The 23,636-nt window shown below is 63.8% G+C and overlaps 2 protein-coding genes across 15 annotated transcripts; one reads left to right on the forward strand and one right to left on the reverse strand.

The window, feature by feature from the left end:
• Positions 1-143: 143 nt before the first annotated feature.
• LOC107050163 (probable very-long-chain enoyl-CoA reductase art-1) lies at positions 144-19,452 on the forward strand. Of its 14 annotated transcripts, XM_046904761.1 has the most exons (19): positions 144-214; positions 2,119-2,169; positions 2,304-2,355; positions 4,087-4,131; positions 7,342-7,445; positions 9,086-9,201; positions 11,096-11,201; positions 12,230-12,302; positions 12,448-12,491; positions 13,789-13,846; positions 14,798-14,886; positions 15,330-15,375; positions 17,509-17,698; positions 17,754-17,935; positions 17,990-18,043; positions 18,280-18,333; positions 18,388-18,513; positions 18,568-18,694; positions 18,770-19,452. In XM_046904761.1, the coding sequence occupies exons 1-13, from the start codon at positions 200-202 to the stop codon at positions 17,634-17,636; spliced, it is 927 nt and encodes a 308-aa protein (XP_046760717.1). In that variant the 5' UTR covers positions 144-199; the 3' UTR covers positions 17,637-17,698; positions 17,754-17,935; positions 17,990-18,043; positions 18,280-18,333; positions 18,388-18,513; positions 18,568-18,694; positions 18,770-19,452. The 14 variants fall into 14 exon arrangements, with proteins under 14 accessions (XP_046760717.1, XP_046760710.1, XP_040509862.1 ...); XM_046904754.1 differs by lacking the exon at positions 144-214 and having other exon boundaries at positions 1,947-2,169; positions 18,316-18,351; XM_040653928.2 differs by lacking the exons at positions 144-214; positions 18,388-18,513 and having other exon boundaries at positions 1,947-2,169; positions 18,316-18,351.
• Positions 19,453-20,500: 1,048 nt separating this feature from the next.
• On the reverse strand, positions 20,501-20,710 carry NDUFB7 (NADH:ubiquinone oxidoreductase subunit B7; the record flags this gene model as incomplete). Its single annotated transcript, XM_046904762.1, is given in 1 exon segment — positions 20,501-20,710. A coding segment is annotated over 1 exon segment (97 nt), but the record flags the coding sequence as incomplete, so codon positions are not given.
• Positions 20,711-23,636: the final 2,926 nt, after the last annotated feature.

Consider the following 23,636-nt stretch of genomic DNA (forward strand, 5'->3'; position numbering starts at 1 on the left):
CCACGCCGCGCCTTTCCATTGGTCACAGCGTTGCTACACTTTCAGGTTACCCCAGAGACGCGCGGGACACGCCCCCCTAAGCTCTGATTGGCCTCGCGGCGCCACACGAGGGGCGGTGATTGGCTGCGGGGGCGGAGGGCCCCGCCCCGAGGCGATCACGTGAGCGCGGCGGGCCGGCGGCGGCAGCGGAGCGGGCGCCATGAAGCACTACGAGGTGAGGCGGCACCGCCGGGCCCGGGCCTGCACCCGGTTCTCCCCGCGCTGCCGCCCTCCGCCCGGCCCTGAGCCGCGCCGCTCCCGGGGCTGCGCCCGGGGTTGGGGGAGGTCAGGGTCGGGGTCGCCGCGGCCGTACTGCGCACGCGTTGTCCCTCAGGGGGCAGCGGCACCGCGCATGCGTGCGGCCTGTGGGGGCGGGAGGAGAGTGCGCATGTGCGCAGCGACGGGAGGGGCGGGGGGAGCGAACGCGCATGCGTGCGGCGCCGCGGGGCTGTGCGTGCGCATGCGCGCCGGGCCCGATGCGATGGAGCGCGCATGCGCAGTGCGCGGTCCGTGCGGCCTGGGGCTGTGCGCGCGTGTGGTTTGCTGGGCACGTCGTGCGCATGCGCAGTGCGGAGCCCTGGGCCCACCGTGTGTCCCCGTTGGGGTGACGCGGGCTGTCACGGCCTGCTGTACCCCCCCCCAAGGGTGACACCCCCCTGTCCCCAGGGCTGTGACACCCCCCTGTCCCCACCACCTTATCACAGCCCCACCAGGGCGTCCCCTGTCCCCCCCATAGGGTGACACAGCCCCACCAGCAGCGCACTGCCGGAGGGGTGACAACCCCAATGTCCCCAGCGGGGTGTCGGGGGGGGGGGGGGGCGACACGTCCCCAACGGGGTGACACAACACCACGTCCCCACCAGAGCGTCCCCTGTCTCCACCAGGGTGACAGCACCGGTCCCCAGCAGGGTGACACGACCCCCACGTCCCCAGCAGGGTGACAGCGGTGACACCCCACTGTCCCCCCCGCCTTGTCACAGGGGTGGCACATCCCCTGCCCCAATGGGGTGACAGCGACCCCCAACCCCTATGGGGTGAAAGAGACCCCTGACCCCAATGGGGTGAAAGGGACCCTCGACCCCAATGGAGTGAAAGGGACCTTTGACCCCAATGGGGTGAAAGGGACCCCTGACCCCAATGGGGTGAAAGGGACCCCCAACCCCAATGGGGTGAAAGAAACCCCTGACCCCAATGGGGTGACAGGGACCCCCAACCCAATGGGGTGAAAGGGACCCCTGACCCCAACGGGGTGAAAGGGACCCCCGATCTGAATGGGGTGAAAGAGATCCCTGACCCCAATGGGGTGACAGGGACCCCCAACCCAATGGGGTGACAGAGACCCCCAACCCCAATGGGGTGAAAGGGACCCCCAACCCCAATGGGATGACACGGACCCCCAATCTCAATGGGGTGAAAGGGACCCCTGACCCCAATGGGGTGACAGAGACCCCCAACCCCAATGGGGTGAAAGGGACCCCCGACCCCAATTAGGAGACACCGACCCCAATGGTGTGACGCAGCCCCCGTCCCCACCACCACGTCCCCAAATCCCCCCCCCGGGGGGGCTTCACCCCCTCCCCTCCCCCCCCAGATGCCACCTGGATGCCACCAAGAAGTCACTCAGATGCCACCAACCCCCCCCCCACCTTTTGTACCCCCCCCCCAATTCCCCCACGCTCCGTACCCCACGCAGCCTTACCTCCCGCTCCCCATCCCCCATCTCAGCCACCCTCAACTGCCACCTGTCCCCAAATGCCACCTCCCCATGGCAGTGGCCACCTCCCGTGGGGGCCACCGAGCCAAGATTTGGGGGGGGGGGGGGGGTGAGAAGGGAGGGGGGGGGGAATTGGGAGGGTGTGTGTGGGGGGGGGGGGGTTATATTTAGCCGGGGGCCCCCGGGGGCGATCAGATTTCGGGCCGGGGAAGCCTCGGCCCTCCCTGCGTCGGTGTCCCCAAGGAGGCGTTGGTGGCATGGAGGGGACAGCGCTGCCCCTCGAGGGGGGGGGGTTGGAGGGGCTGACGCTGAGGCGGCCGCCCCCCCCCGGGAAGAAGGCAAAGAAAGCCGTGCTGTTCTTCGAGGTGGAGATCCTGGACGCCAAGACGAGGGAGAAGCTCTGCTTCCTCGATAAGGTGTGTGGGGTGGAAGCTTTGGGGGGGGGGCGCAGGGGGGGCTGGAAGGGGGGGGGGGGGCAGACGTGTGTCAGTTTTGGGGGGGTGGGGAGGGGCGTAGGGGAGAGTGGGTGCGGATTTTGGGGTCTCCGCAGGTGGAGCCGCAGGCGACCATCGCTGAGATCAAGAACCTGTTCACCAAAACGCGTATGGATGGGGGGGGGGTTGGGGGGGCGGGGGGTCGTGGGGGGGGCTCTGATGGCTTTGGGGGTCATCGGAGGGGGGTGGGGACCCCCGTGATGTTTTGGGGGCGCTGTTTGGGGGACGCGTGTGGCTGCTGGGGGCGCTACGCATCGGCGTGCTTGGGGACCCTGTGGTGTTGGGGACACAAACAGGGGGGCTCTGGGGACATCTGTGGAGGTTGGGGACACTCTTTGGGGACCCCTGTGGCCGTTGGGGACACTCTGTGGGTCTCTGGGGACCTCTGTGGCATTTGGGGACACTCTGTGGGGACCCCTGTGGTGGTTGGGGACACTCTTTGGGGACCCCTGTGGCATTTGGGGACAATCTTTTGGGGACCCCTTTGGCATTTGGGGACACTCTGTGGGTCTCTGGGGACCTCTGTGGCAGTTGGAGACACTCTTTGGGGACCCCTTTGGCCGTTGGGGACACTCTTTGGGGGCCCCTTTGGCATTTGGGGACACTCTTTGGGTACCCCTGTGGTGGTTGGGGACACTCTTTGGGGACCTCCATGGTGGTTGGGGACGCTCTGTGGGGACCCCTGTGGCATTTGGGGACACTCTTTGGGGACCCCTGTGGCATTTGGGGACACTCTGTGGGTCTCTGGGGACCCCTGTGGCATTTGGGGACGCTCTTTGGGGACCCCTGTGGCATTTGGGGACACTATTTGGGGGCCCCTTTGGCATTTGGGGACACTCTTTGGGGACCTCTGTGGCGGTTGGGGACACTGTTTGGGGACCCCTGTGGCATTTGGGGACTCTGTGGGTCTCTGGGTCCCCCCGTGACATTTGGGGACACTCTTTGGGGACCCCTGTGGCATTTGGGGACGCTCTTTGGGGACCCCTGTGGCATTTGGGGACACTGTGGGTCTTTTGGGACCCCTGTGGTGGTTGGGGACACTCTTTGGGGACCCCTCTGGCATTTGGGGACACTCTGTGGGTCTCTGGGTCCCCCCGTGACATTTGGGGACACTCTTTGGGGACCCCTCTGGCATTTGGGGACACTCTTTGGGGACCCCTGTGGTGGTTGGGGACACTCTGTGGGGACCCCTGTGGCATTTGGGGACAATCTTTTGGGGACCCCTTTGGCATTTGGGGACACTCTGTGGGTCTCTGGGGACCTCTGTGGCAGTTGGGGACACTCTTTGGGGACCCCTTTGGCCGTTGGGGACACTATTTGGGGGCCCCTGTGGCATTTGGGGACACTCTTTGGGGACCCCTGTGGCATCTGGGGACACTCTGTGGGTACCCCTGTGGCATTTGGGGACACTCTTTGGGGACCCCTGTGGTGGTTGGGGACACTCTTTGGGTACCCCTGTGGCATTTGGGGACACTCTTTGGGGACCCCTGTGGCATTTGGGGACACTCTGTGGGTCTCTGGGTCCCCCCTGTGGCATTTGGGGACACTCTTTGGGGACCTCTGTGGCCATTGGGGACACTCTTTGGGGACCCCTATGGTGGTTGGGGACACTCTTTGGGGACCCCTTTGGCCGTTGGGGACACTCTTTGGGTACCCCTATGGCAGTTGGGGACACTCTTTGGGGACCCCTATGGCAGTTGGGGACACTCTTTGGGGACCCCTGTGGCATCTGGGGACACTCTGTGGGTCTCCGGGTCCCCCCGTGACATGTGTGGACACCCGCGGACCGCGGTGTCCCTTTGGGGTGCCCTTCCCGTCCCCACCGCCGTCCCCCCGCAGACCCGCAGTGGTACCCGGCCCGGCAGTCCCTGCGCCTGGAGCCCAGTGAGTGCCCCCCGCCGCGTCCCCACCGCCACCGCGCCCTCTGCGTCCCTGCGGTGTCCCCGCTGTCCCCATATCCCCTTTATGACCCCACAGTGTCCCCGCTGTCCCCATATCCCCTTTACGACCCCACAGTGTCCCTGCTGTCCCCATATCCCCCCCATGTCCCCATAATGTCCCTGCTGTCCCCATATCCCCCCCCAATGTCCCTGCGGTGTCCCCACTGTCCCCATATCCCCTTTACAACCCCACAGTGTCACCGCTGTCCCCATATCCCCTTTACGACCCCACAGTGTCACTGCTATCTCCACATCCCCCCCCATGACCCCATAATGTCCCTGCTGTCCCCATATCCCCTTTACGACCCCACAGTGTCCCCGCTGTCCCCATATCCCCTTTACGACCCCACAGTGTCCCTGCTGTCCCCATATCCCCCCCCATGACCCCATAACGTCCCTGCTGTCCCCATATCCCCCCCACGATGTCCCTATGATGTCTCTGCTGTCCCCATATCCCCCCCAATGTCCCTGCGGTGTCACCGCTGTCCCCGTATCCCCTTTACGACCCCACAGCATCACTGCTGTCCCCATATCCCCCCATTGTTCCTATGATGTCCCTGCTGTCCCCATATCCCCCCCAATGTCCCTGCGGTGTCCCCGTTGTCCCCATATCCCCTTTACGACCCCACAGTGTCCCCGCTGTCCCCATATACCCCCCAATGTCCCTATGGTATCACCAGTGTCCCCATAACCCCTTTACAACCCCACAGTGTCCCTGCTGTCCCCATATCCCCCCATTGTCCCTATGGTGTCCCCGCTGTCCCCATATCCCCCCCCAATGTCCGTGCGGTGTCCCCGCTGTCCCCATATCCCCTTTACGACCCCACAGTGTCACTGCTATCCCCATATCCCCCCCCATGACCCCATAACGTCCCTGCTGTCCCCGTATCCCCTTTACGACCCCACAGTGTCACTGCTATCCCCACATCCCCCCCCAGTGTCCCTATGGTGTCCCCGTTGTCCCCAAACCCCCTTTATGACCCCACAGTGTCCCCGCTGTCCCCATATACCCCCCAATTGTCCCTATGGTGTCACCAGTGTCCCCATATCCCCTTTACGACCCCACAGTGTCATTGCTGTCCCCATATCCCCCCCCATTGTCCCTATGGTGTCCCTGCTTTCCCAATGTCCCCCCATGTCCCCATAATGTCCCTGCTGTCCCCATATCCCCCCATTGTCCCTATGATGTCCCTGCTGTCCCCATATTCCCCCCAGTGTCCCTGCGGTGTCCCCGCTGTCCCCATATCCCCTTTACGACCCCACAGTGTCACTGCTATCTCCACATCCCCCCCCATGACCCCATAATGTCCCTGCTGTCCCCATATCCCCTTTACGACCCCACAGTGTCACTGCTGTCCCCATATCCCCTTTACGACCCCACAGTGTCACTGCTATCCCCATGTCCCCCCCCATGACCCCATAATGTCCCTGCTGTCCCCATATCCCCTTTACGACCCCACAGTGTCCCCGCTGTCCCCATATCCCCTTTACAACCCCGCAGTGTCCCTGCTGTCCCCACATCCCCCCCCATGTCCCCATAATGTCCCTGCTGTCCCCATATCCCCCCCACAATGTCCCTATGATGTCCCCGCTGTCCCCATATCCCCCCCAATGTCCCTGTGGTGTCACCGCTGTCCCCATATCCCCTTTACGACCCCACAGCATCACTGCTGTCCCCATATCCCCCCATTGTTCCTATGATGTCCCTGCTGTCCCCATATCCCCCCCAATGTCCCTGCGGTGTCCCCGCTGTCCCCATATCCCCTATACGACCCCACAGTGTCCCCGCTGTCCCCATATACCCCCCAATGTCCCCATGGTATCACCAGTGTCCCCATAACCCCTTTACAACCCCACAGTGTCACTGCTATCCCCATATCCCCCCCACAATGTCCCTATGGTGTCCCTGCTGTCCCCATATCCCCCCCAGTGTCCCTATGGTGTCCCCGTTGTCCCCAAACCCCCTTTATGACCCCACAGTGTCCCCGCTGTCCCCATATACCCCCCCATTGTCCCTATGGTGTCACCAGTGTCCCCATATCCCCTTTACGACCCCACAGTGTCACTGCTGTCCCCATATCCCCCCATGTCCCCACAGCGTTCCTGCTGTCCCCATATCCCCCCCCATTGTCCCTATGGTGTCCCTGCTTTCCCAATGTCCCCCCCATGTCCCCATAATGTCCCTGCTGTCCCCGTATCCCCCCCCAATGTCCCTATGGTGCCCCCGCTGTCCCCATATCCCCCCCCCAATGCCCCTGCGGTGTCACCGCTGTCCCCATATCCTCCCATGACCCCACAGTGTCACTGCTGTCCCCATATCCCCCCCCAATGTCCCTATGGTGCCCCCGCTGTCCCCATGTCCCCCCCCACAGTGTCCCCGCTGTCCCCATATCCCCCCCTATTGTCCCTATGGTGTCCCCGCTGTCCCCATATCCCCCCCACGTCCCCGCTGTCCCCATGTCCCCCCATGTCCCCGCTGTCCCCCCACGTCCCCGCTGTCCCCATGTCCCCCCACATCCCTGCTGTCCCCATGTCCCCCCATGTCCCCGCTGTCCCCCCATGTCCCCGCTGTCCCCATGTCCCTGCTGTCCCCATGCCCCCCCCCACAGTGTCCCCGCTGTCCCCATGTCTGCCCATTGTCCCTATGGTGCCCCTGCTGTCCCCCCATGTCTCTGCTGTCCCCATGTCCCCCCCCATGTCCCCCCACGTCCCCATGTCCCCCCCCCCCATGTCCCCGCTGTCCCCATGTCCCCCCATTGTCCCTATGGTGCCCCTGCTGTCCCCCCACGTCCCCGCTGTCCCCATGTCCCCCCACATCCCTGCTGTCCCCGTGTCCCCCCATTGTCCCTATGGTGCCCCTGCTGTCCCCATGTCCCCGCTGTCCCCATGTCCCCCCATGTCCCCGCTGTCCCCCCATGTCCCCGCTGTCCCCATGTCCCCCCATTGTCCCTATGGTGTCCCCGCTGTCCCCATATCCCCCCCACGTCCCCGCTGTCCCCATGTCCCCCCATTTCCCCGCTGTCCCCATGTCCCCCCATTGCCCCTGTTGTGCCCCCGCTGTCCCCATGCCCCCCCACGTCCCCGCTGTCCCCATGTCCCCCCATTGTCCCTATGGTGCCCCTGCTGTCCCCCCACTGTCCCCATGTCCCCGCAGAGGGCCGCTCCCTGAAGGATGAGGACGTTCTGCAGTCTCTGCCCGTGGGCACCACCGCCACCTTCTACTTCCGGGACCTGGGGGCGCAGATCAGCTGGGTGACGGTGCGCCGTCCGTCTGTCCTTCCGTCCCTTCCGCCCTCTGTCCATCCCGCGTCCCCCCTCCGTCCCACGTCCTTCTGTTCCTCCGTCTGTCCTTCTGTCCCTCTGCCCGTCCCATGTCTTTTTGTCCATCTTTCTGTCCATCCCATGTCCTTTTGTCCATCTTATGTCCTTCTGTCCGTCCTTCTGTCCGTCCTTCTGTCCATCCTTCTGTCCATCCCATGTCCTTCTGTCCGTCCTTCTGTCCATCCCATATCCCTCTGTCCATCCCGTGTTCTTTTGTCCATCCTTCTGTCCTTCCCATGTCTTTCTGTCCATCCCTCTGTCCATCCCACGTCCTTTTGTCCATCCTGTGTCCTTCTGTCCATCCTTCTGCCCATCCCATGTTCGTTTGTCCATCCCATGTCCTTTTGTCCATCCCTTGTCCTTCTGTCCATTCTTCTGTCCATCCTTCTGTCTATCTCGTGTCCTTCTGTCCATCTTTCTGTCCATCCCATGTGTCTCTGTCCATCCCACATCCTTCTGTCCATTCTTCTGTCCATCCTTCTGTCCATCCCGTGTCTTTCTGTCTATTTTTCTGTCTATCCCGTGTCCTTCTGTCCATCCTTCTGTCCATCTCATGTTCTTTTGTCCACCCCTCTGTCCATCCCGTGTCCTTCTGTCCGTCCTTCTGTCCATCCCATGTTCCTCTGTCCATCCCGTGTCCTTCTGTCTCTCTGTCCATCCCATGTTTTTCTGTCCATCTTTCTGTCCATCCTATGTCCCTCTGTCCATCCCATGTCTTTTTGTCCATCCTTCTGTCCATCCCATGTTCCTCTGTCCATCCCGTGTCCTTCTGTCCATTCCATGTCCTTCTATCCATCCTTCTGTCCATCCTTCTGTCCATCCCATGTCCTTCTGTCCATTCTTCTGTCCATCCTTCTGTCCATCCCACGTCCCTCTGTCCATCCCATGTCCTTTTGTCCATCCCTCTGTCTACCCCATGTCCTTTTGTCCATCCTTCTGTCCTTCTGTCCATCGTTCTGTCCATCCTTCTGTCCATCCCGTGTCTTTTTGTTCATCCTTCTGTCCATCCCACGTCCCTCTGTCCATCCCGTGTCCTTCTGTCCATCCCTCTCTGTCCATCCCATGTTCTCATGTCCGTCCTTCTGTCCACCACCGTGGTCTTCTGTCCCTCTGTCCATCCCATGTCTTTGTGTCCATTCTTCTGTCCATCCCACATCCCTCTGTCCATCCCATGTCCCCCTGTCCTCCTGTCCGTCCCTCTGTCCATCCCACGTTCTCCTGTCCTTCTGTCTGTCCCTCTGTCCATCCCTGTCCATCCCACGTTCTTCTGTCCCTCTGTCCATCCCTCTCTGTCCATCTCTCCGTCCCTCTGTCCGTCCCTCAGTCCATCCCATGTCCCTCTGTCCATCCTTCTGTCCCTCCCATGTCCTTCTGTCCATCCCATGTCCTTCTGTCCCTCCCATGTCCTTCTGTCCATCCCACATCCTTCTGTCCATCCCTGCATCCCTCCCTCCCTGCCTCCCCTATCCATCCCCATGTCCCCGTGCCCCCCATCCCTCCCTACATCCATCCCCACACCCCCTGCCCCCCCCCCCATCCGCCCCCCCCCCCCACCCTGTCCGTCTGTCTGTCTGCAGGTGTTCCTGACGGAGTACGCCGGGCCGCTGCTCATCTACCTGCTCTTCTACTTCCGTGTCCCCTTCCTCTATGGGCCCCGCTATGACTTCACTGCCAGCCGGCACGCTGTCGTGCAGTGCGTGGGGGGGGTCCCGGGGGGGTCCCAGAGGGGCCGGGGGGGGGGATAAAGGGGTCCTGTGGGTCATGGAGGGGGGTGAAGAGGGTCTTGGAGGGGGAGGGGGGGGTCTGAAGGGGTCCCTGGGGGAGGAAAGGGGTCTTGGGGGGGGGATAAAGGGGTCCTGTGGATCATGGAGGGGGTGAAGGGGGTCCTGGAGGGGGAGTGGGGCTCACTGGATGGGGGTGGGAGGTCTGAAGGGGTCCCTGAGGAGGTCTGGGGGGGGGGGGGACAAAGGGGTCCTGTGGGTAATGGAGGGAGCGAAGGGGGTCCTGGAGGGGGGAGGGGGGGTCTGAAGGGGTCCCTGGGGGAGGAAAGGGGGTGCTGGGGGGTTCCTAGGGGGGCTGGGGGGGGGATAAAGGGGTCCTGAGGGTCACGGAGGGGGTGAAGGGGGTCTTGGAGGGGGAGGGGGGGTCTGAAGGGGTCCCTGGGGGAGGAAAGGGGTCTTGGGGGGGGATAAAGGGGTCCTGTGGGCCATGGAGGGGGCGAAGGGGGTCCTGGAGGGGGAGTGGGGCTCACTGGATGGGGGTGGGAGGTCTGAAGGGGTCCCTGGGGAAGGAAGGGGGTCCTGGGGAGGTCCTAGGGGGGCTGGGGGGGGATAAAGGGGTCCTGTGGGTCATGGAGGGGGTGAAGGGGGTCTTGGAGGGGGGAGTGGGGGTCTGAAGGGGTCCCTGGGGGAGGAAAGGGGTCCTGGGGGGGTCCCAGAGGAGGTCTTGGGGGGGGATAAAGGGGTCCGGTGGGTCACAGAGGGGGTGAAGATGGTCCTGGAGGGGGGAGTGGGGGTCTGAATGGGTCCCTGGGGGAGGAAAGGGGTCTTGGGGGGGATAAAGGGGTCCTGTGGGTCATGGAGGGGGCGAAGGGGGTCCTGGAGGGGGAGTGGGGCTCACTGGATGGGGGTGGGAGGTCTGAAGGGGTCCCTGGGGAAGAAAGGGGGTCCTGGGGAGGTCCTAGGGGGGTGGGGGGGGATAAAGGGGTCCTGTGGGTCATGGAGGGGGTGAAGGGGGTCTTGGAGGGGGAGGGGGGGTCTGAAGGGGTCCCTGGGGGAGGAAAGGGGTCTTGGGGGGGGATAAAGGGGTCCTGTGGGTCATGGAGGGGGTGAAGAGGGTCTTGGAGGGGGGAGGGGGGGTCTGAAGGGGTCCCTGGGGGAGGAAAGGGGTCCTGGGGAGGACCCAGAGGGGCTGGGGGGGGATAAAGGGGTCCTGAGGGTCACGGAGGGGGTAAAGGGGGTCCTGGAGGGGGGAGTGGGGGTCTGAAGGGGTCCCTGGGGGAGGAAAGGGGTCCTGGGGGGGTCCCTGAGGAGGTCTGGGGGGGATAAAGGGGTCCTATGGGTCATGGAGGGGTGAAGGGGGTCCTGGAGGGGGGAGTGGGGGTCCCTGGGTGAGTCCTGGGGGACCCTGGGGGTGGGGGGGGTGCTGTGGGGGGGTGCTGAAGGGGTCCTGAAGGTCCTGGAAGGGCTGGGGGGGGTCGTGGGGTCAGTGAGTTGGGGGGGGGCACTCTGGTGGAGGTAAAGGGTTCCTCAGGGGGGGTCTCGGGGGGGTCTGAGGTGCGTTAAGGGGTCCTGGGGAGGTCCCCACGGGGGTGGCTCTGAGGTTCTTGGGGGGGTCCTGGGCTTGAAGAAGGGGCTGGGGAGGGGTGGGCTCAAAGTGTGTGGGGGGGGAGCAGAATTTGGGGCGCCCTTTGACCTTTTTTTTGGGGGGGGGGGGGGGGGTCACGTTTAGGATCCTCCAATAGGGCTGAGCGTATGCGTGTGGGGTGGGGCTGCATTGGGGTCCTCACAGCTTTGGGGAGGGGGTATTTCACATCATGGGGGGGGGGGGGCACATAAAGACCCCCCCCCTTCCCCCCCCCCCCCCAGCCTGGCCTGCGCCTGCCACTCCTTCCACTACATCAAAAGGCTCCTGGAGACCCTCTTTGTGCACCGCTTCTCCCACGGCACAATGCCGCTCCGAAACATCTTCAAGGTGACCCAATGGCCCCAATGGCCCCAATGGCCCCAATGGCCCCAATGTCACCACGTCCTTCAATGGCCCCAATGGCCCCAATGGCCCCAATGTCACCACGTCCTTCAATGGCCCCAATGGCCCCAATGGCCCCAATGTCACCACGTCCTTCAATGGCCCCAATGTCACCACGTCCTTCAATGGCCCCAATGGCCCCAATGGCCCCAATGTCACCACGTCCTTCAATGTCCCCCAATGTCCCCCACTGTCCCCAATGTCACCACGTCCTTTAGTGTCCCCAATGTCCCTCACTGTCCCCAATGTCCCCCAATGTCCCCAGTGGCCCCCACTGTCCCCAATGTCACCACGTCCTTCAATGTCCCCAATGCCCCCAATGTCCCCATGTCCTCCAATGTCCCCAATGTCCCCACGTCCTTTAGTGTCCCTAATGTCCCCCAATGGCCCCAATGGCCCCCAATGTCCTCCACTGTCCCCAGTGTCCCCACGTCCTTTAGTGTCCCCAATGTCCCCCAATGGCCCCCACTGTCCCCAGTGTCCCCATGTCCTCCAGTGTCCCCAATGCCCCCAATGTCCCCCATGTCCTCCAATGTCCCCAATGTCCCCCCACTGTCCCCAATGTCACCACGTCCTTTAGTGTTTCCAACGTCCCTCAATGTCCCCACGTCCTTCAATATCCTCAACGTCCCCAATGTCCCCACATCCTTCAGTGTCCCCAATGTCCCCCACTGTCCCCACTGTCCCCCCATGTCCTCCACTGTCCCCCATGCCCCCACTGCCCCCACTGTCCCCCATGTCCCCCATGTCCCCATGTCCTTCAATGCCCCCAATGTCCCCATTGTCCCCACTGTCCCCAATGCCCCCACTGTCCCCACATCCTCCAATGTCCCCAGCATCCCCATATCCCCTATTTCTCCCACCGTCCCCCACCATCCCCATATCCCACAACATCCCCAATACCCCCCAGTATCCGTCCCCCCCTCCCCCTTAACCCTCCCCCAGACCCAATAACGCCCCCCCCCCCCTTTCAGAACTGCACTTATTATTGGGGTTTCGCTGCTTGGATGGCGTATTACATCAACCACCCCCTTTACACCCCCCCCGGTGAGTGTCACCTCCCGTCCCCTTTAATGTCACCTCCCGTCCCCCCCCCCCTTCCCATGGGGAAACTGAGGCACAAAGGGGAGGTGGGGGGGGGGGGTTTGGATGGGGAGGGGGCACTGATGTTGTCCCATTGTCCCCCCCCCAGCGTATGGAGATGAGCAGGTGAAGCTGGCGCTGGCCGTGTTCCTGGTGGGTGACACGTGGGGACGTGGGGGGGGGGACGCAATGGGGGGCATTGGGGACACTGTGGGATATGGGGACGGTGGGGGACGGTGGGAGCAATAGGGGATACGGGGATGCTGGGGACATTGGGGGACGTGGGGACATTGGGGACATTGGGGACATTGGAGGACGTGGGGACATTGGGGACAGTGGGGGACAGTGGGGGGCATTGGGGACATTGGAGGACATGGGGACATCGGGGGCATTAGGGACGTTGTGGGGGACATTGGGGACAGTGGGGGACATTGGGGTCATTGGGGACAGTGGGGATATTGGAGGACATGGGGACATTGGGGGCATTGGGGACGTTGTGGGGGACATTGGGGACATTGGAGGACCTGGGGACATTGGGGGCATTGGGGGCATTGGGGACAGTGGGGACAGTGGGGGACATTGGGACATTGGGGACATTGGGGGACATTAGGGACATTGAAGGACATGGGGACACTGGGGGCATTGGGGACAGTGGGGGACATGGGGACATGGGGACATTGGGGCATTGGGGGCATGGGGGACAGTGGGGGACATTGGGGTCAGTGAGGGTCAGTGGGGAAACCGGGGTCAATGGGAACAATGGGGATCAATGGGGGGCATTGGGGTCAGTGGGGGACATTGGGGTCAGGGAGGGTCAGTGGGGTCAGTGGGAACAATGGGATCATTGGGGTCAGTGGGGTCAATGGGAACAATGGGATCATTGGGGTCAATGGGGTCAATGGGGACATCGGGGTCAGTGAGGGTCAATGGGATCAATGGGGGGCATTGGGGTCACCGGGCGACATGGGGTCAGTGAGGGTCAGTGGGGACACTGGGGTCAATGTGATCAATGGGGACCAATGGGGGGCATTGGGGTCAGTGGGGGACATTGGGGTCAGTGAGGGTCAGTGGGGTCAATGGGAACAATGAGGGGCATTGGGGTCAATGGGGACTTTGGGGTCAGTGAGGGTCAGTGGGGACACTGGGAACAATGGGAGGCATTGGGGTCAATGGGGACTTCGGGGTCAGTGAGGGTCAGTGGGGTCAATGGGAACAATGGGGGGCATTGGGGTCAATGGGGCCATTGACGTCAATGGGGGCCACTGGGGTCAATTGGGGCAATGGGGCCATTGGGGTCAGTGAGGGTCAATGGGGTCAATGGGAACAGTGGGATCATTGGGGTCAGTGGGGTCAATGGGGATCATTGGAGTCAATGGGGACATCGGGGTCAGTGAGGGTCAATGGGGACGCTGTGGACCCCCCCCGCCCCCCCCCCCCCCTTCCCCCACAGTTCTGTCAGTTGGGGAACTTCTCCATCCACGTGGCGCTGCGCAACCTCCGCCCTGCAGGTAAAGGGGGGGCACAGACAGTGGGGGGGGCACAGACAATGGGGGGGGGCACAGACAACGGGGGGGTACAGCCAATGGGGGGGGGCACAGCCAATGGGGGGGGTACAGCCAATGGGGGGGGGGCACAGCCAATGGGGGGGTACAGCCAATGGGGGGGGGGCACAGACAATGGGGGGGGGGGCACAGCCAATGGGGAGGGGGGGCACAGACAACGGGGGGGGGACAGCCAATGGGGGGGGGCACAGCCAGTGGGGGGCGTACAGCCATTGGGGGGGGTACAGCCAATGGGGGGGGAGATACAGCCAATGGGGGGGGGCAGAGTCAATGGGGGGGGGGTACAGCCAATGGGGGGGGCACAGCCAACAGGGGGGATACAGACAATGGGGGGGGGGCACAGCCAACGGGGGGGGGGGTACAGACAATGGGGGGGGAGCACAGACAATGGGGGGGGGCACAGCCAATAGGGGGGGGTACAGCCAATGGGGGGGGGGGCACAGACAACAAGGGGGGCACACTGAGGACAAGGAGTGAGGGGCACATGGGGGGGGGGAACCTAAAATAGAGGGGTGGCACAGCCAATGGGGGCACAGACATCAATGGGGGTCATCTGGGGGGGGGGGGGGGGGGACACATATATTGTGGGGGTGCATGGGGGGGCACAGGCATTGGGGGGGCACATCTGGGGGGGCACAGGAAATTGGGGGGGGGGCACAATGAGGGGAGTCCACATTGAATCCGTGGGGTGGGGGGGGGGGCATATATGGTGGGGCACAGGAAATTGGGGGGGGGGGGCGCAGGCAATGAAGGGGTGTATGTGGGGTGGGGAGGGGGGGGGCACATTGTGGGTGTCGGTGGGAGGGTCACATATAGGGGCTCACATTGGGGAGGTTATGGACCTATGGGTGGGGGGGGGGGGGGTCTAATTTGGGGGTGCCCCCCCTCCCCCCCCAGGCTCAAAGACACGGAAGATCCCATATCCCACCCGGAACCCCTTCACGTGGCTCTTCCTGCTCGTGTCCTGTCCCAACTACACCTACGAGGTGGGGGGGGGGGGGTCCCCAAATTTAGAGGGGGGGGTCCTCAATGTTTGGGGGGGGAGTACCTTAAATGGGGGGGGCAGCCATATTTGGGGGGAGCTGTGGTTTGGGGGGGGGGGGGGGGTTGGTTCTGGGGGGGGGGTCTTCAAATGTGGGAAGGGTTCTCAGCGTGGGGGGGGGCAGCCATATTTGGGGAGGGAGCTGTGGTTTTGTGGGGGGGGGGACCCCAATTTTGGGGGTGGGGTATTTTTGGGGGGGGAATACAACCCTTTTTTTGGGGGAGAACACAAAAACAGTTTTGGGGGGGGGGAAGAGCTGAATTTTGGGGGGCAGCCCTGGGTTTTTTTTGGGGGGGATACCCATTTTCGGGGGGTGCACCCCCTGTTTTGGAGGGGGGGTGACATCCCAGTGTTGGGGTGCTGCTGCCCCCCTCCCCCCCCCCCCAGGTTGGCTCCTGGATCGGGTTTACCATCATGACGCAATGCCTGCCCGGTGAGCTGCGCCCCACGTCCCCCCATGACCCCATATCCCCCCCTGTGACCCCATATCCCCCCCCATGACCCCATATCCCCCCCATGATCCCACATCCAACCCCTATGACCCCCATGTCCCCCCCATGACCCCATATCCCCCCCCCATAACCCCATATCCCCCTCCATGACCCCATGTCCCCCCCCATGACCCCATGTCCCCCCTCCATGACCCCATGTCCCCCCCCATGACCCCATGTCCCCCCCATGACCCCATATCCCACCCCTATGACCCCATATCCCCCCCATGACCCCATATCCCCCCCCCATGACCCCATATCCCCCCCTGTGACCCCATATCCCACCCCTGTGACCCCATATCCCCCCCATGATCCCATATCCCCCTCCATGACCCCATGTCCCCCCCATGACCCCATATCCCACCCCATGACTGCATATCCCCCCCCTGTGACCCCATATCCCACCCCTGTGACCCCATATCCCACCCCATGACCCCACATCCAACCCCTATGACCCCCATAACCCCCCCATGACCCCATATCCCCCCCCATGACCCCATATCCCCCCCATGATCCCACATCCAACCCCTATGACCCCCATGACCCCCCCATGACCCCATATCCCCCCCCATGACCCCATATCCCACCCCTGTGACCCCATATCCCACCCCATGACCCCACATCCAACCCCTATGACCCCCATGACCCCCCCATGACCCCATATCCCCCCCTGTGACCCCATATCCCCCCCCATGACCCCATATCCCCCCCATGATCCCACATCCAACCCCTATGACCCCCATGACCCCCCCGTGACCCCATATCCCCCCCCATGACCCCATATCCCGCCTCTATGACCCCATGTCCCCCCCCTGTGACCCCATTTCCCACCCCATAACCCCATATCCCCCTCCATGACCCCATGTCCCCCCCCATGACCCCATGTCCCCCCCATGACCCCATATCCCACCCCTATGACCCCATATCCCCCCCATGACCCCATATCCCCCCCCATGACTGCATATCCCCCCCGTGACCCCATATCCCACCCCTGTGACCCCATATCCCACCCCATGACCCCATATCCCCCTCCATGACCCCATGTCCCCCCCATGACCCCATATCCCACCCCTATGACCCCATGTCCCCCCCATGACCCCATATCCCACCCCATGACCACATATCCCCCCCCATGACCCCATATCCCACCCCTATGACCCCATATCCCCCCCATGACCCCATATCCACCCCATGACTGCATATCCCCCCCCTGTGACCCCATATCCCCCCCCTGTGACCCCATATCCCACCCCATGACCCCATATCCCCCTCCATGACCCCATGTCCCCCCCATGACCCCATGTCCCCCCCATGTGACCCCATATCCCCCCCCTGTGACCCCATATCCCACCCCATGACCCCATATCCCCCTCCATGACCCCATGTCCCCCCCATGACCCCATATCCCACCCCATGACCCCATATCCCCCTCCATGACCCCATGTCCCCCCCATGACCCCATATCCCACCCCATGACCACATATCCCCCTCCATGACCCCATGTCCCCCCCATGACCACATATCCCACCCCATGACCCATATCCCACCCCTATGACCCCATATCCCCCCCATGACCCCATGTCCCCCCCATGACCCCATATCCCACCCCTATGACCCCATGTCCCCCCCATGACCCCATATCCCACCCCCATGACCCCATATCCCACCCCTATGACCCCATGTCCCCCCCCATGACCCCATATCCCACCCCATGACCCCATATCCCACCCCTATGACCCCATGTCCCCCCCATGACCCCATATCCCACCCCATGACCACATATCCCCCCCCATGACCCCATATCCCACCCCTATGACCCCATATCCCCCCCATGACCCCATATCCCACCCCATGACTGCATATCCCCCCCCTGTGACCCCATATCCCCCCCCTGTGACCCCATATCCCACCCCTATGACCCCATATCCCCCCATGACCCCATATCCCCACCCCATGACCCCATATCCCCCTCCATGACCCCATGTCCCCCCCATGACCCCATATCCCCCTCCATGACCCCATGTCCCCCCCATGACCCCATATCCCACCCCTATGACCCCATATCCCCCCCGCAGTGGCTCTGTTCTCCCTGGTGGGCTTCGTGCAGATGGCCATATGGGCGCAGGGGAAGCACCGCAGTTACCTGCGGGAGTTCCGCGATTACCCACCGCTGCGTTCCCCCATTGTCCCCTTCCTGCTGTGAGGGGGACACCGCCGCCCCCCACCCCACCCCATGGGACAGCCGGGGCGGCGGGGGACACCCAGGTGACAAAGGACACCCGAGAGGTGGGGGGCAGCTGAGTTATGGGGGGACACCCAGGTGACAAAGGACACCCGAGAGGTGGGGGGCAGCTGAGTTATGGGGGGACACCCAGGTGACAAAGGACACCCGAGAGGTGGGGGGCAGCTGAGTTATGGGGGGACACCCAGGTGACAAAGGACACCCGAGAGGTGGGGGGCACCCGGGTGATGGGGGGCAGCTGAATGATGGGGGACACCCAGGTGATGGGGGCTGCCTGAGTGATGGGGGGCAGCTGAGTGATGGGGGGCACCCAGGTGACAAAGGACACCCAGGTGACAAATGACATCCAGGTGATGGGGGACACCCAGGTGATGGGGGCTGCCTGAGTGATGGGGGGCAGCTGAGTAATGGGGGGACACCCAGGTGACAAAGGACACCCGAGTGGTGGGGCACAACTGAGTGATGGGGGGCAGCTGAGTTATGGGGGACACCCAGGTGACAAAGGACACCCAAGAGGTGGGGGACAGCTGAGTTATGGGGGGACACCCAGGTGACAAAGGACACCCGAGTGGTGGGGGACAACCGAGTGATGGGGGGCACCCAGGTGATGGGGGGCAGCTGAGTTATGGGGGACACCCAGGTGACAAAGGACACCCAGGTGATGGGGGACACCCAGGTGATGGGGTGCAGCTGAATGATGGGGGACACCCAGGTGACAAAGGACACCCGAGTGGTGGGGGACAACCGAGTGATGGGGGGCAGCTGAGTTATGGGGGACACCCAGGTGACAAAGGACACCTGAGAGGTGGGGGGCAGCTGAGTGATGGGGGACACCCAGGTGATGGGGGCTGTCTGGGTGATGGGGGGCAGCTGAATGGTGGGGGACACCCAGGTGACAAAGGACACCCAGGTGATGGGGGGCAGCTGAGTTATGGGGGAACACCCAAGTGACAAAGGACACCCAAGTAATGGGGGATGCCTGGGTGATGGGGGGCAGCTGAGTGAAGGGGGACACCCAGGTGATGGGGGACAGCTCAGTTATAGGGGGACACCCAGGTGATGGGGGGCAGCTGAGTTATGGGGGGGACACCCAGGTGACAAAGGGACAGCCAGGTGACGAAGGACACCCGAGCAGTGGGGGATCCCTGGGTGATGGGGGGCAGCCGGGTGACAAAGGACACCCGAGTGGCAAAGGACATCTGGGTGAATGACATCACCGTGCGTGACGGGGGGCACTCGGGTGACAAAGGACAGCTGGGTGACAAAGGACAGCTGGGTGACGTGGGACAGCTGGGTGATGTGGGACAGCTAAGTGACAGGGGACAGCTGGGTGACAAAGGACAGCTGGGTGACAGAGGGAGCACCTGGGTGACATGGGGGACAGCTGGGTGACATGGGAGAGCTGGGTGACATGAGAGCACCTGGGTGACGGGACAGCTGGGTGACATGGGGGACAGCTGGGTGACATGGGGGACAGCTGGGTGACACGGGACAGCTGAGTGAAGAGGAGCACCTGGGTGACATCTGGTGACATGGGACAGCTGGGTGACATGGGGAGCACCTGGGTGACATGGGGGACAGCTGGGTGACATAGGAGGGCTGGGTGACATGGGACAGCTGGGTGACGTGGGAGAGCTGGGTGATGGGAGCACTTGGGTGACAGGGGGGACAGCTGGGTGACATGCAGAGCACCTGGGTGACATCTGGGTGACATGGGGAGCACCTGGGTGACATGGGGACAGCTGGGTGACATCTGGGTGACATGGGACAGCTGGGTGACATGGGATGGCTGGGTGACATGGGACAGGTGGGGTGACATAGGAGAGCACCTGGGTGACATGGGAGCACCTGGGTGACGGGACAGCTGGGTGACATGGGGACAGCTGGGTGACATGGGACAGACAGGTGACAGGGGACAGACAGGTGACAGGGGACAGCTGGGTGATGGGGAGCACCTGGGTGACATGGGATGGCTGAGTGACAGGGGACTTCTGGGTGACATGGGATGGCTGGGTGACAGGGGACTTCTGGGTGACATGAGAGCACCTGGGTGACGGGACAGCTGGGTGACAAAGGACAACTGGGTGACATGGGACAGCTGGGTGACAAAAGGCCCCTGGGTGATGGGAGCACCTGGGTGACAAGGGACAGCTGGGTGACATGGGGGACAGCTGGGTGACATAGGAGAGCTGGGTGACATGGGGAGCACCTGGGTGATGGGAGCACCTGGGTGATGGGACAGCTGGGTGACATGGGACAGACAGGTGACAGGGGACAGCTGGGTGATGGGAGCACCTGGGTGATGGGACAGCTGGGTGACATGGGACAGCTGGGTGACATGGAGGACAGCTGGGTGACAGAGGGAGCACCTGGGTGACATGGGACAGCTGGGTGACATGGGGACAGCTGGGTGACATAGGAGAGCACCTGGGTGACGTGGGAGAGCTGGGTGACATGGGGGACAGCTGACTGATGGGGAGCTCCTGGGTGACATCTGGGTGACAAAAGGCCCGTGGGTGACCCACTGGGGACATGGACCCCGCTGTGGGGTGCCGCACGCAGTCACGGTGTCCCCACCCCACATCGTCACCCACATGCAACCGTCACCGACCGTCCCCTGGGCTCGGGGGGGGGCGGCGCGTGGGGTGGGGGACGGTGGGTGTCACCGGGGGGGGGGGGGGGACACCTCACTGTCCCATGGGGTCACACGTGTGGGGCGTCCCTCACATGTGGGGCTGGGAATGACCGCGTCCCCCCCGTGCTGTCACCGTCCCCGCACACAATAAAAGCCGTCCCTTCACCGCCCCCGAGGAGACGGGCTCACGTTTGGAGCTTCATGCCTTTATTGGGGGTCCCCTCGCTGGGGGTCCCAACGTTGGGGGTCCCATTGTTGGGGGTCCCAATGTTGGGGGTCCCCTCGTTGGGGGTCCCACCGCTGTCACTCTGCAGCCACGGCCGCCTCCCGCTCCCGGATCCGCCTCTGACGCTGCAGCAGCCGCCGCTCGCGCTCAAACTCCTTCATGCGCATCACATAACTGCGGGTGGACGGCGCCTCCTCGTCCCCGTGGCCCCATACCCCCATCGTGGCCCCATACCCCCATCGTGGCCCCATATCCTCATCGTGGCCCCATACCCCCATCGTGGCCCCATAACCCCATCGTGGCCCCATAACCCCATCGTGGCCCCATATCCCCATCGTGGCCCCATAACCCCATCGTGGCCCCATAACCCCATCGTGGCCCCATATCCCCATGTCTGCCCGGCCCCATATCCCCATTGTAGCCCCATGGCCCCATATCCCCATTGTGGCCCCGTGGCCCCATGTCTGCCCGGCACCATATCCCCATTGTGGCCCCATAACCCCATCGTGGCCCCATATCCCCATCGTGGCCCCATAACCCCATCGTGGCCCCATATCCCCATGTCTGCCCAGCCCCATATCCCCATCATGGCCCCATATCCCCATCGTGACCCCATACCCCCATCATGGCCCCATATCCCCATGTCTGCCCGGCCCCATATCCCCATCGTGGCCCCATATCCCCATGTCTGCCCGGCCCCATATCCCCATTGTGGCCCCATATCCCCATGTCTGCCTGGCCCTATATCCCCATTGTGGCCCCGTGGCCCCATATCCCCATTGTGGCCCCATATCCCCACGTCTGCCCGGCCCTATATCCCTATTGTAGCCCCGTGGCCCCATATCCCCATCGTGGCCCCATATCCCCACGTCTGCCCATCCCCACTGTCCCCATCGTGGCCCCATATCCCCATCATGGCCCCATATCCCCATGTCTGCCCAGCCCCATATCCCCATGTCTGCCCGGCCCCATATCCCCACGTCTGCCCGGCCCCATATCCCCATCGTGGCCCCATATCCCCATCATGGCCCCACATCCCCACGTCTGCCCATCCCCACTGACCCCACTGTGGCCCCATATCCCCATGTCTGCCCATCCCCACTGTCCCCGTTGTGTCCCCACGCCCCCTCCTTGACCCCACATCCCCACTTTTCCCCCATGCCCCCAACCTGTCCCCACTTCTCCCCTCACCCCCACACCCCTACCCTCCCCCTCACCCCCATTCCCCCCCCGCCCCCCATATCAGCGCCCCCACAGCACCCCACACAACCACCAGCTCGGAGACCCCCTCCGAGCCCACCCCCTCCAACCACCCCCCCACCCCCCTTCCAACCGCAGCCCACTGAAGCGCACCCCATAGCCGCGTCCCCCTACATCCCCCCCTCCCCTACATCCCCCCCCTCCCCTACATCCCCTACATCTCCCCCTCCCTACACCCCCCCTCCCCTACATGCCCCCCTACATCCCCCCCCCTCCATCCCCCCCTCCCCTATATCCCCCCCCTCCCCTGCATCCCCTACATCCCCCCCTCCCCTATATCCCCCCCCTCCCCTACATCCCCTACATCCCCCCCTACATCCGCCCCCCACCAAATCCCCCCCTCCCCTCCATCCCCTCCATCCCCCCCCCCTCCCCTCCATCCCCTACACCCCCCCTCCATCCCCTACACCCCCCCTGCATCCCCTACACCCCCCCCTCCCCCACATCCCCCCCTCCCTCCATCCCCCCCCTCCCCTCCATCCCCTCCATCCCCTTCTACATCCCCTATATCCCCCCCCTCCCCTACATCCCCTACATCCCCCCCACATCCCCTACATCCCCCCCCCTCCCCTACATCCCCTACATCCCCTAATACCCCCCCTCCCCTCCATCCCCCCCTCCCCTACATCCCCTAATACCCCCCCCACATCCTCCCCCCTCCCCTTCATCCCCTACATCCCCCCCTACATCCCCTATAACCCCCCCCCTCCCCTGCATCCCCCCCTCCCCTACATCCCCTACATCCCCCCCTACATCCCCTATATCCCCCCCTCCCCTATATCCCCCCCCTCTCCCCTCCATCCCCTCCATCCCCTACATCCCCCCCTCCCCTACATCCCCTACATCCCCGCCCCCTCTCCCCTCCATCCCCTCCATCCCCCCCTTCCCCTACATCCCCTACATCCCCCCCCCTACATCCCCCCCTACATCCCCCCCTACATCCCCTATATCCCCCCCCTCCCCTACATCCCCCCCTACATCCCCTACACCCCCCCCTCCCCCACATCCCCGCCTCCCCTCCATCCCCCCTCCATCCCCTACATCCCCCCTACATCCCCTATATCCCCCCCCCTCCCCTACATCCCCTACACCCCCCCTCCCCTACATCCCCTACACCCCCCCTGCATCCCCTACACCCCCCCCTCCCCCACATCCCCCCCTCCCCTCCATCCCCTCCATCCCCCCCTCCATCCCCCCCTCCCCTCCATCCCCCCCCCTCCCCTCCATCCCCTACATCCCCTCTTACATCCCCTATATCCCCCCCCTCCCCTACATCCCCTACATCCCCCCCCCCTACATCCCCCCCTACATCCCCTACATCCCCCCCCACATCCCCTACATCCCCCCCTACATCCCTACATACCCCCTCCCCTACATCCCCTAATACCTCCCCCACATCCCCCCCTCCCCTACATCCCCCCCCCTACATCCCCTCCATCCCCCCCTCCATCCCCCCCCTCCCCTACATCCCCCCTCCCCTCCATCCCCCCTCCCCTCCATCCCCTAATACCCCCCCTCCCCTCCATCCCCTACATCCCCCCTACATCCCCTATATCCCCCCCCCTCCCCTCCATCCCCCCCTCCCCTACATCCCCTACACCCCCCCCTCCCCCACATCCCCCCCTCCCCCACATCCCCCCCTCCCCTCCATCCCCCCCCCTCCCCTCCATCCCTCCATCCCCTTCTACATCCCCTATATCCCCCCCCTCCCCTACATCCCCTACATCCCCCCCCCCTACATCCCCCCCCACATCCCCTACATCCCCCCCCCTCCCCTACATCCCCTAATACCTCCCCCACATCCCCCCCTCCCCTACATCCCCCCCCCCACATCCCCTAC

Source organism: Gallus gallus, chromosome 30 (genome assembly GCF_016699485.2).
Source record: "Gallus gallus isolate bGalGal1 chromosome 30, bGalGal1.mat.broiler.GRCg7b, whole genome shotgun sequence".
Taxonomy (NCBI): domain Eukaryota; kingdom Metazoa; phylum Chordata; class Aves; order Galliformes; family Phasianidae; genus Gallus; species Gallus gallus.

Excerpts from the sequence above, each read along its gene's own strand:
- LOC107050163 (XM_046904754.1), top strand. The coding sequence starts at position 2,011 with ATGGAGGGGACAGCGCTGCCCCTCGAGGGGGGGGGGTTGGAGGGGCTG. Across the intron at positions 2,356-4,086 it reads GAACCTGTTCACCAAAACGC|ACCCGCAGTGGTACCCGGCC; the intron begins GTATGGATGGGG and ends GTCCCCCCGCAG. Across the intron at positions 13,847-14,797 it reads GCGCAACCTCCGCCCTGCAG|GCTCAAAGACACGGAAGATC; the intron begins GTAAAGGGGGGG and ends CTCCCCCCCCAG.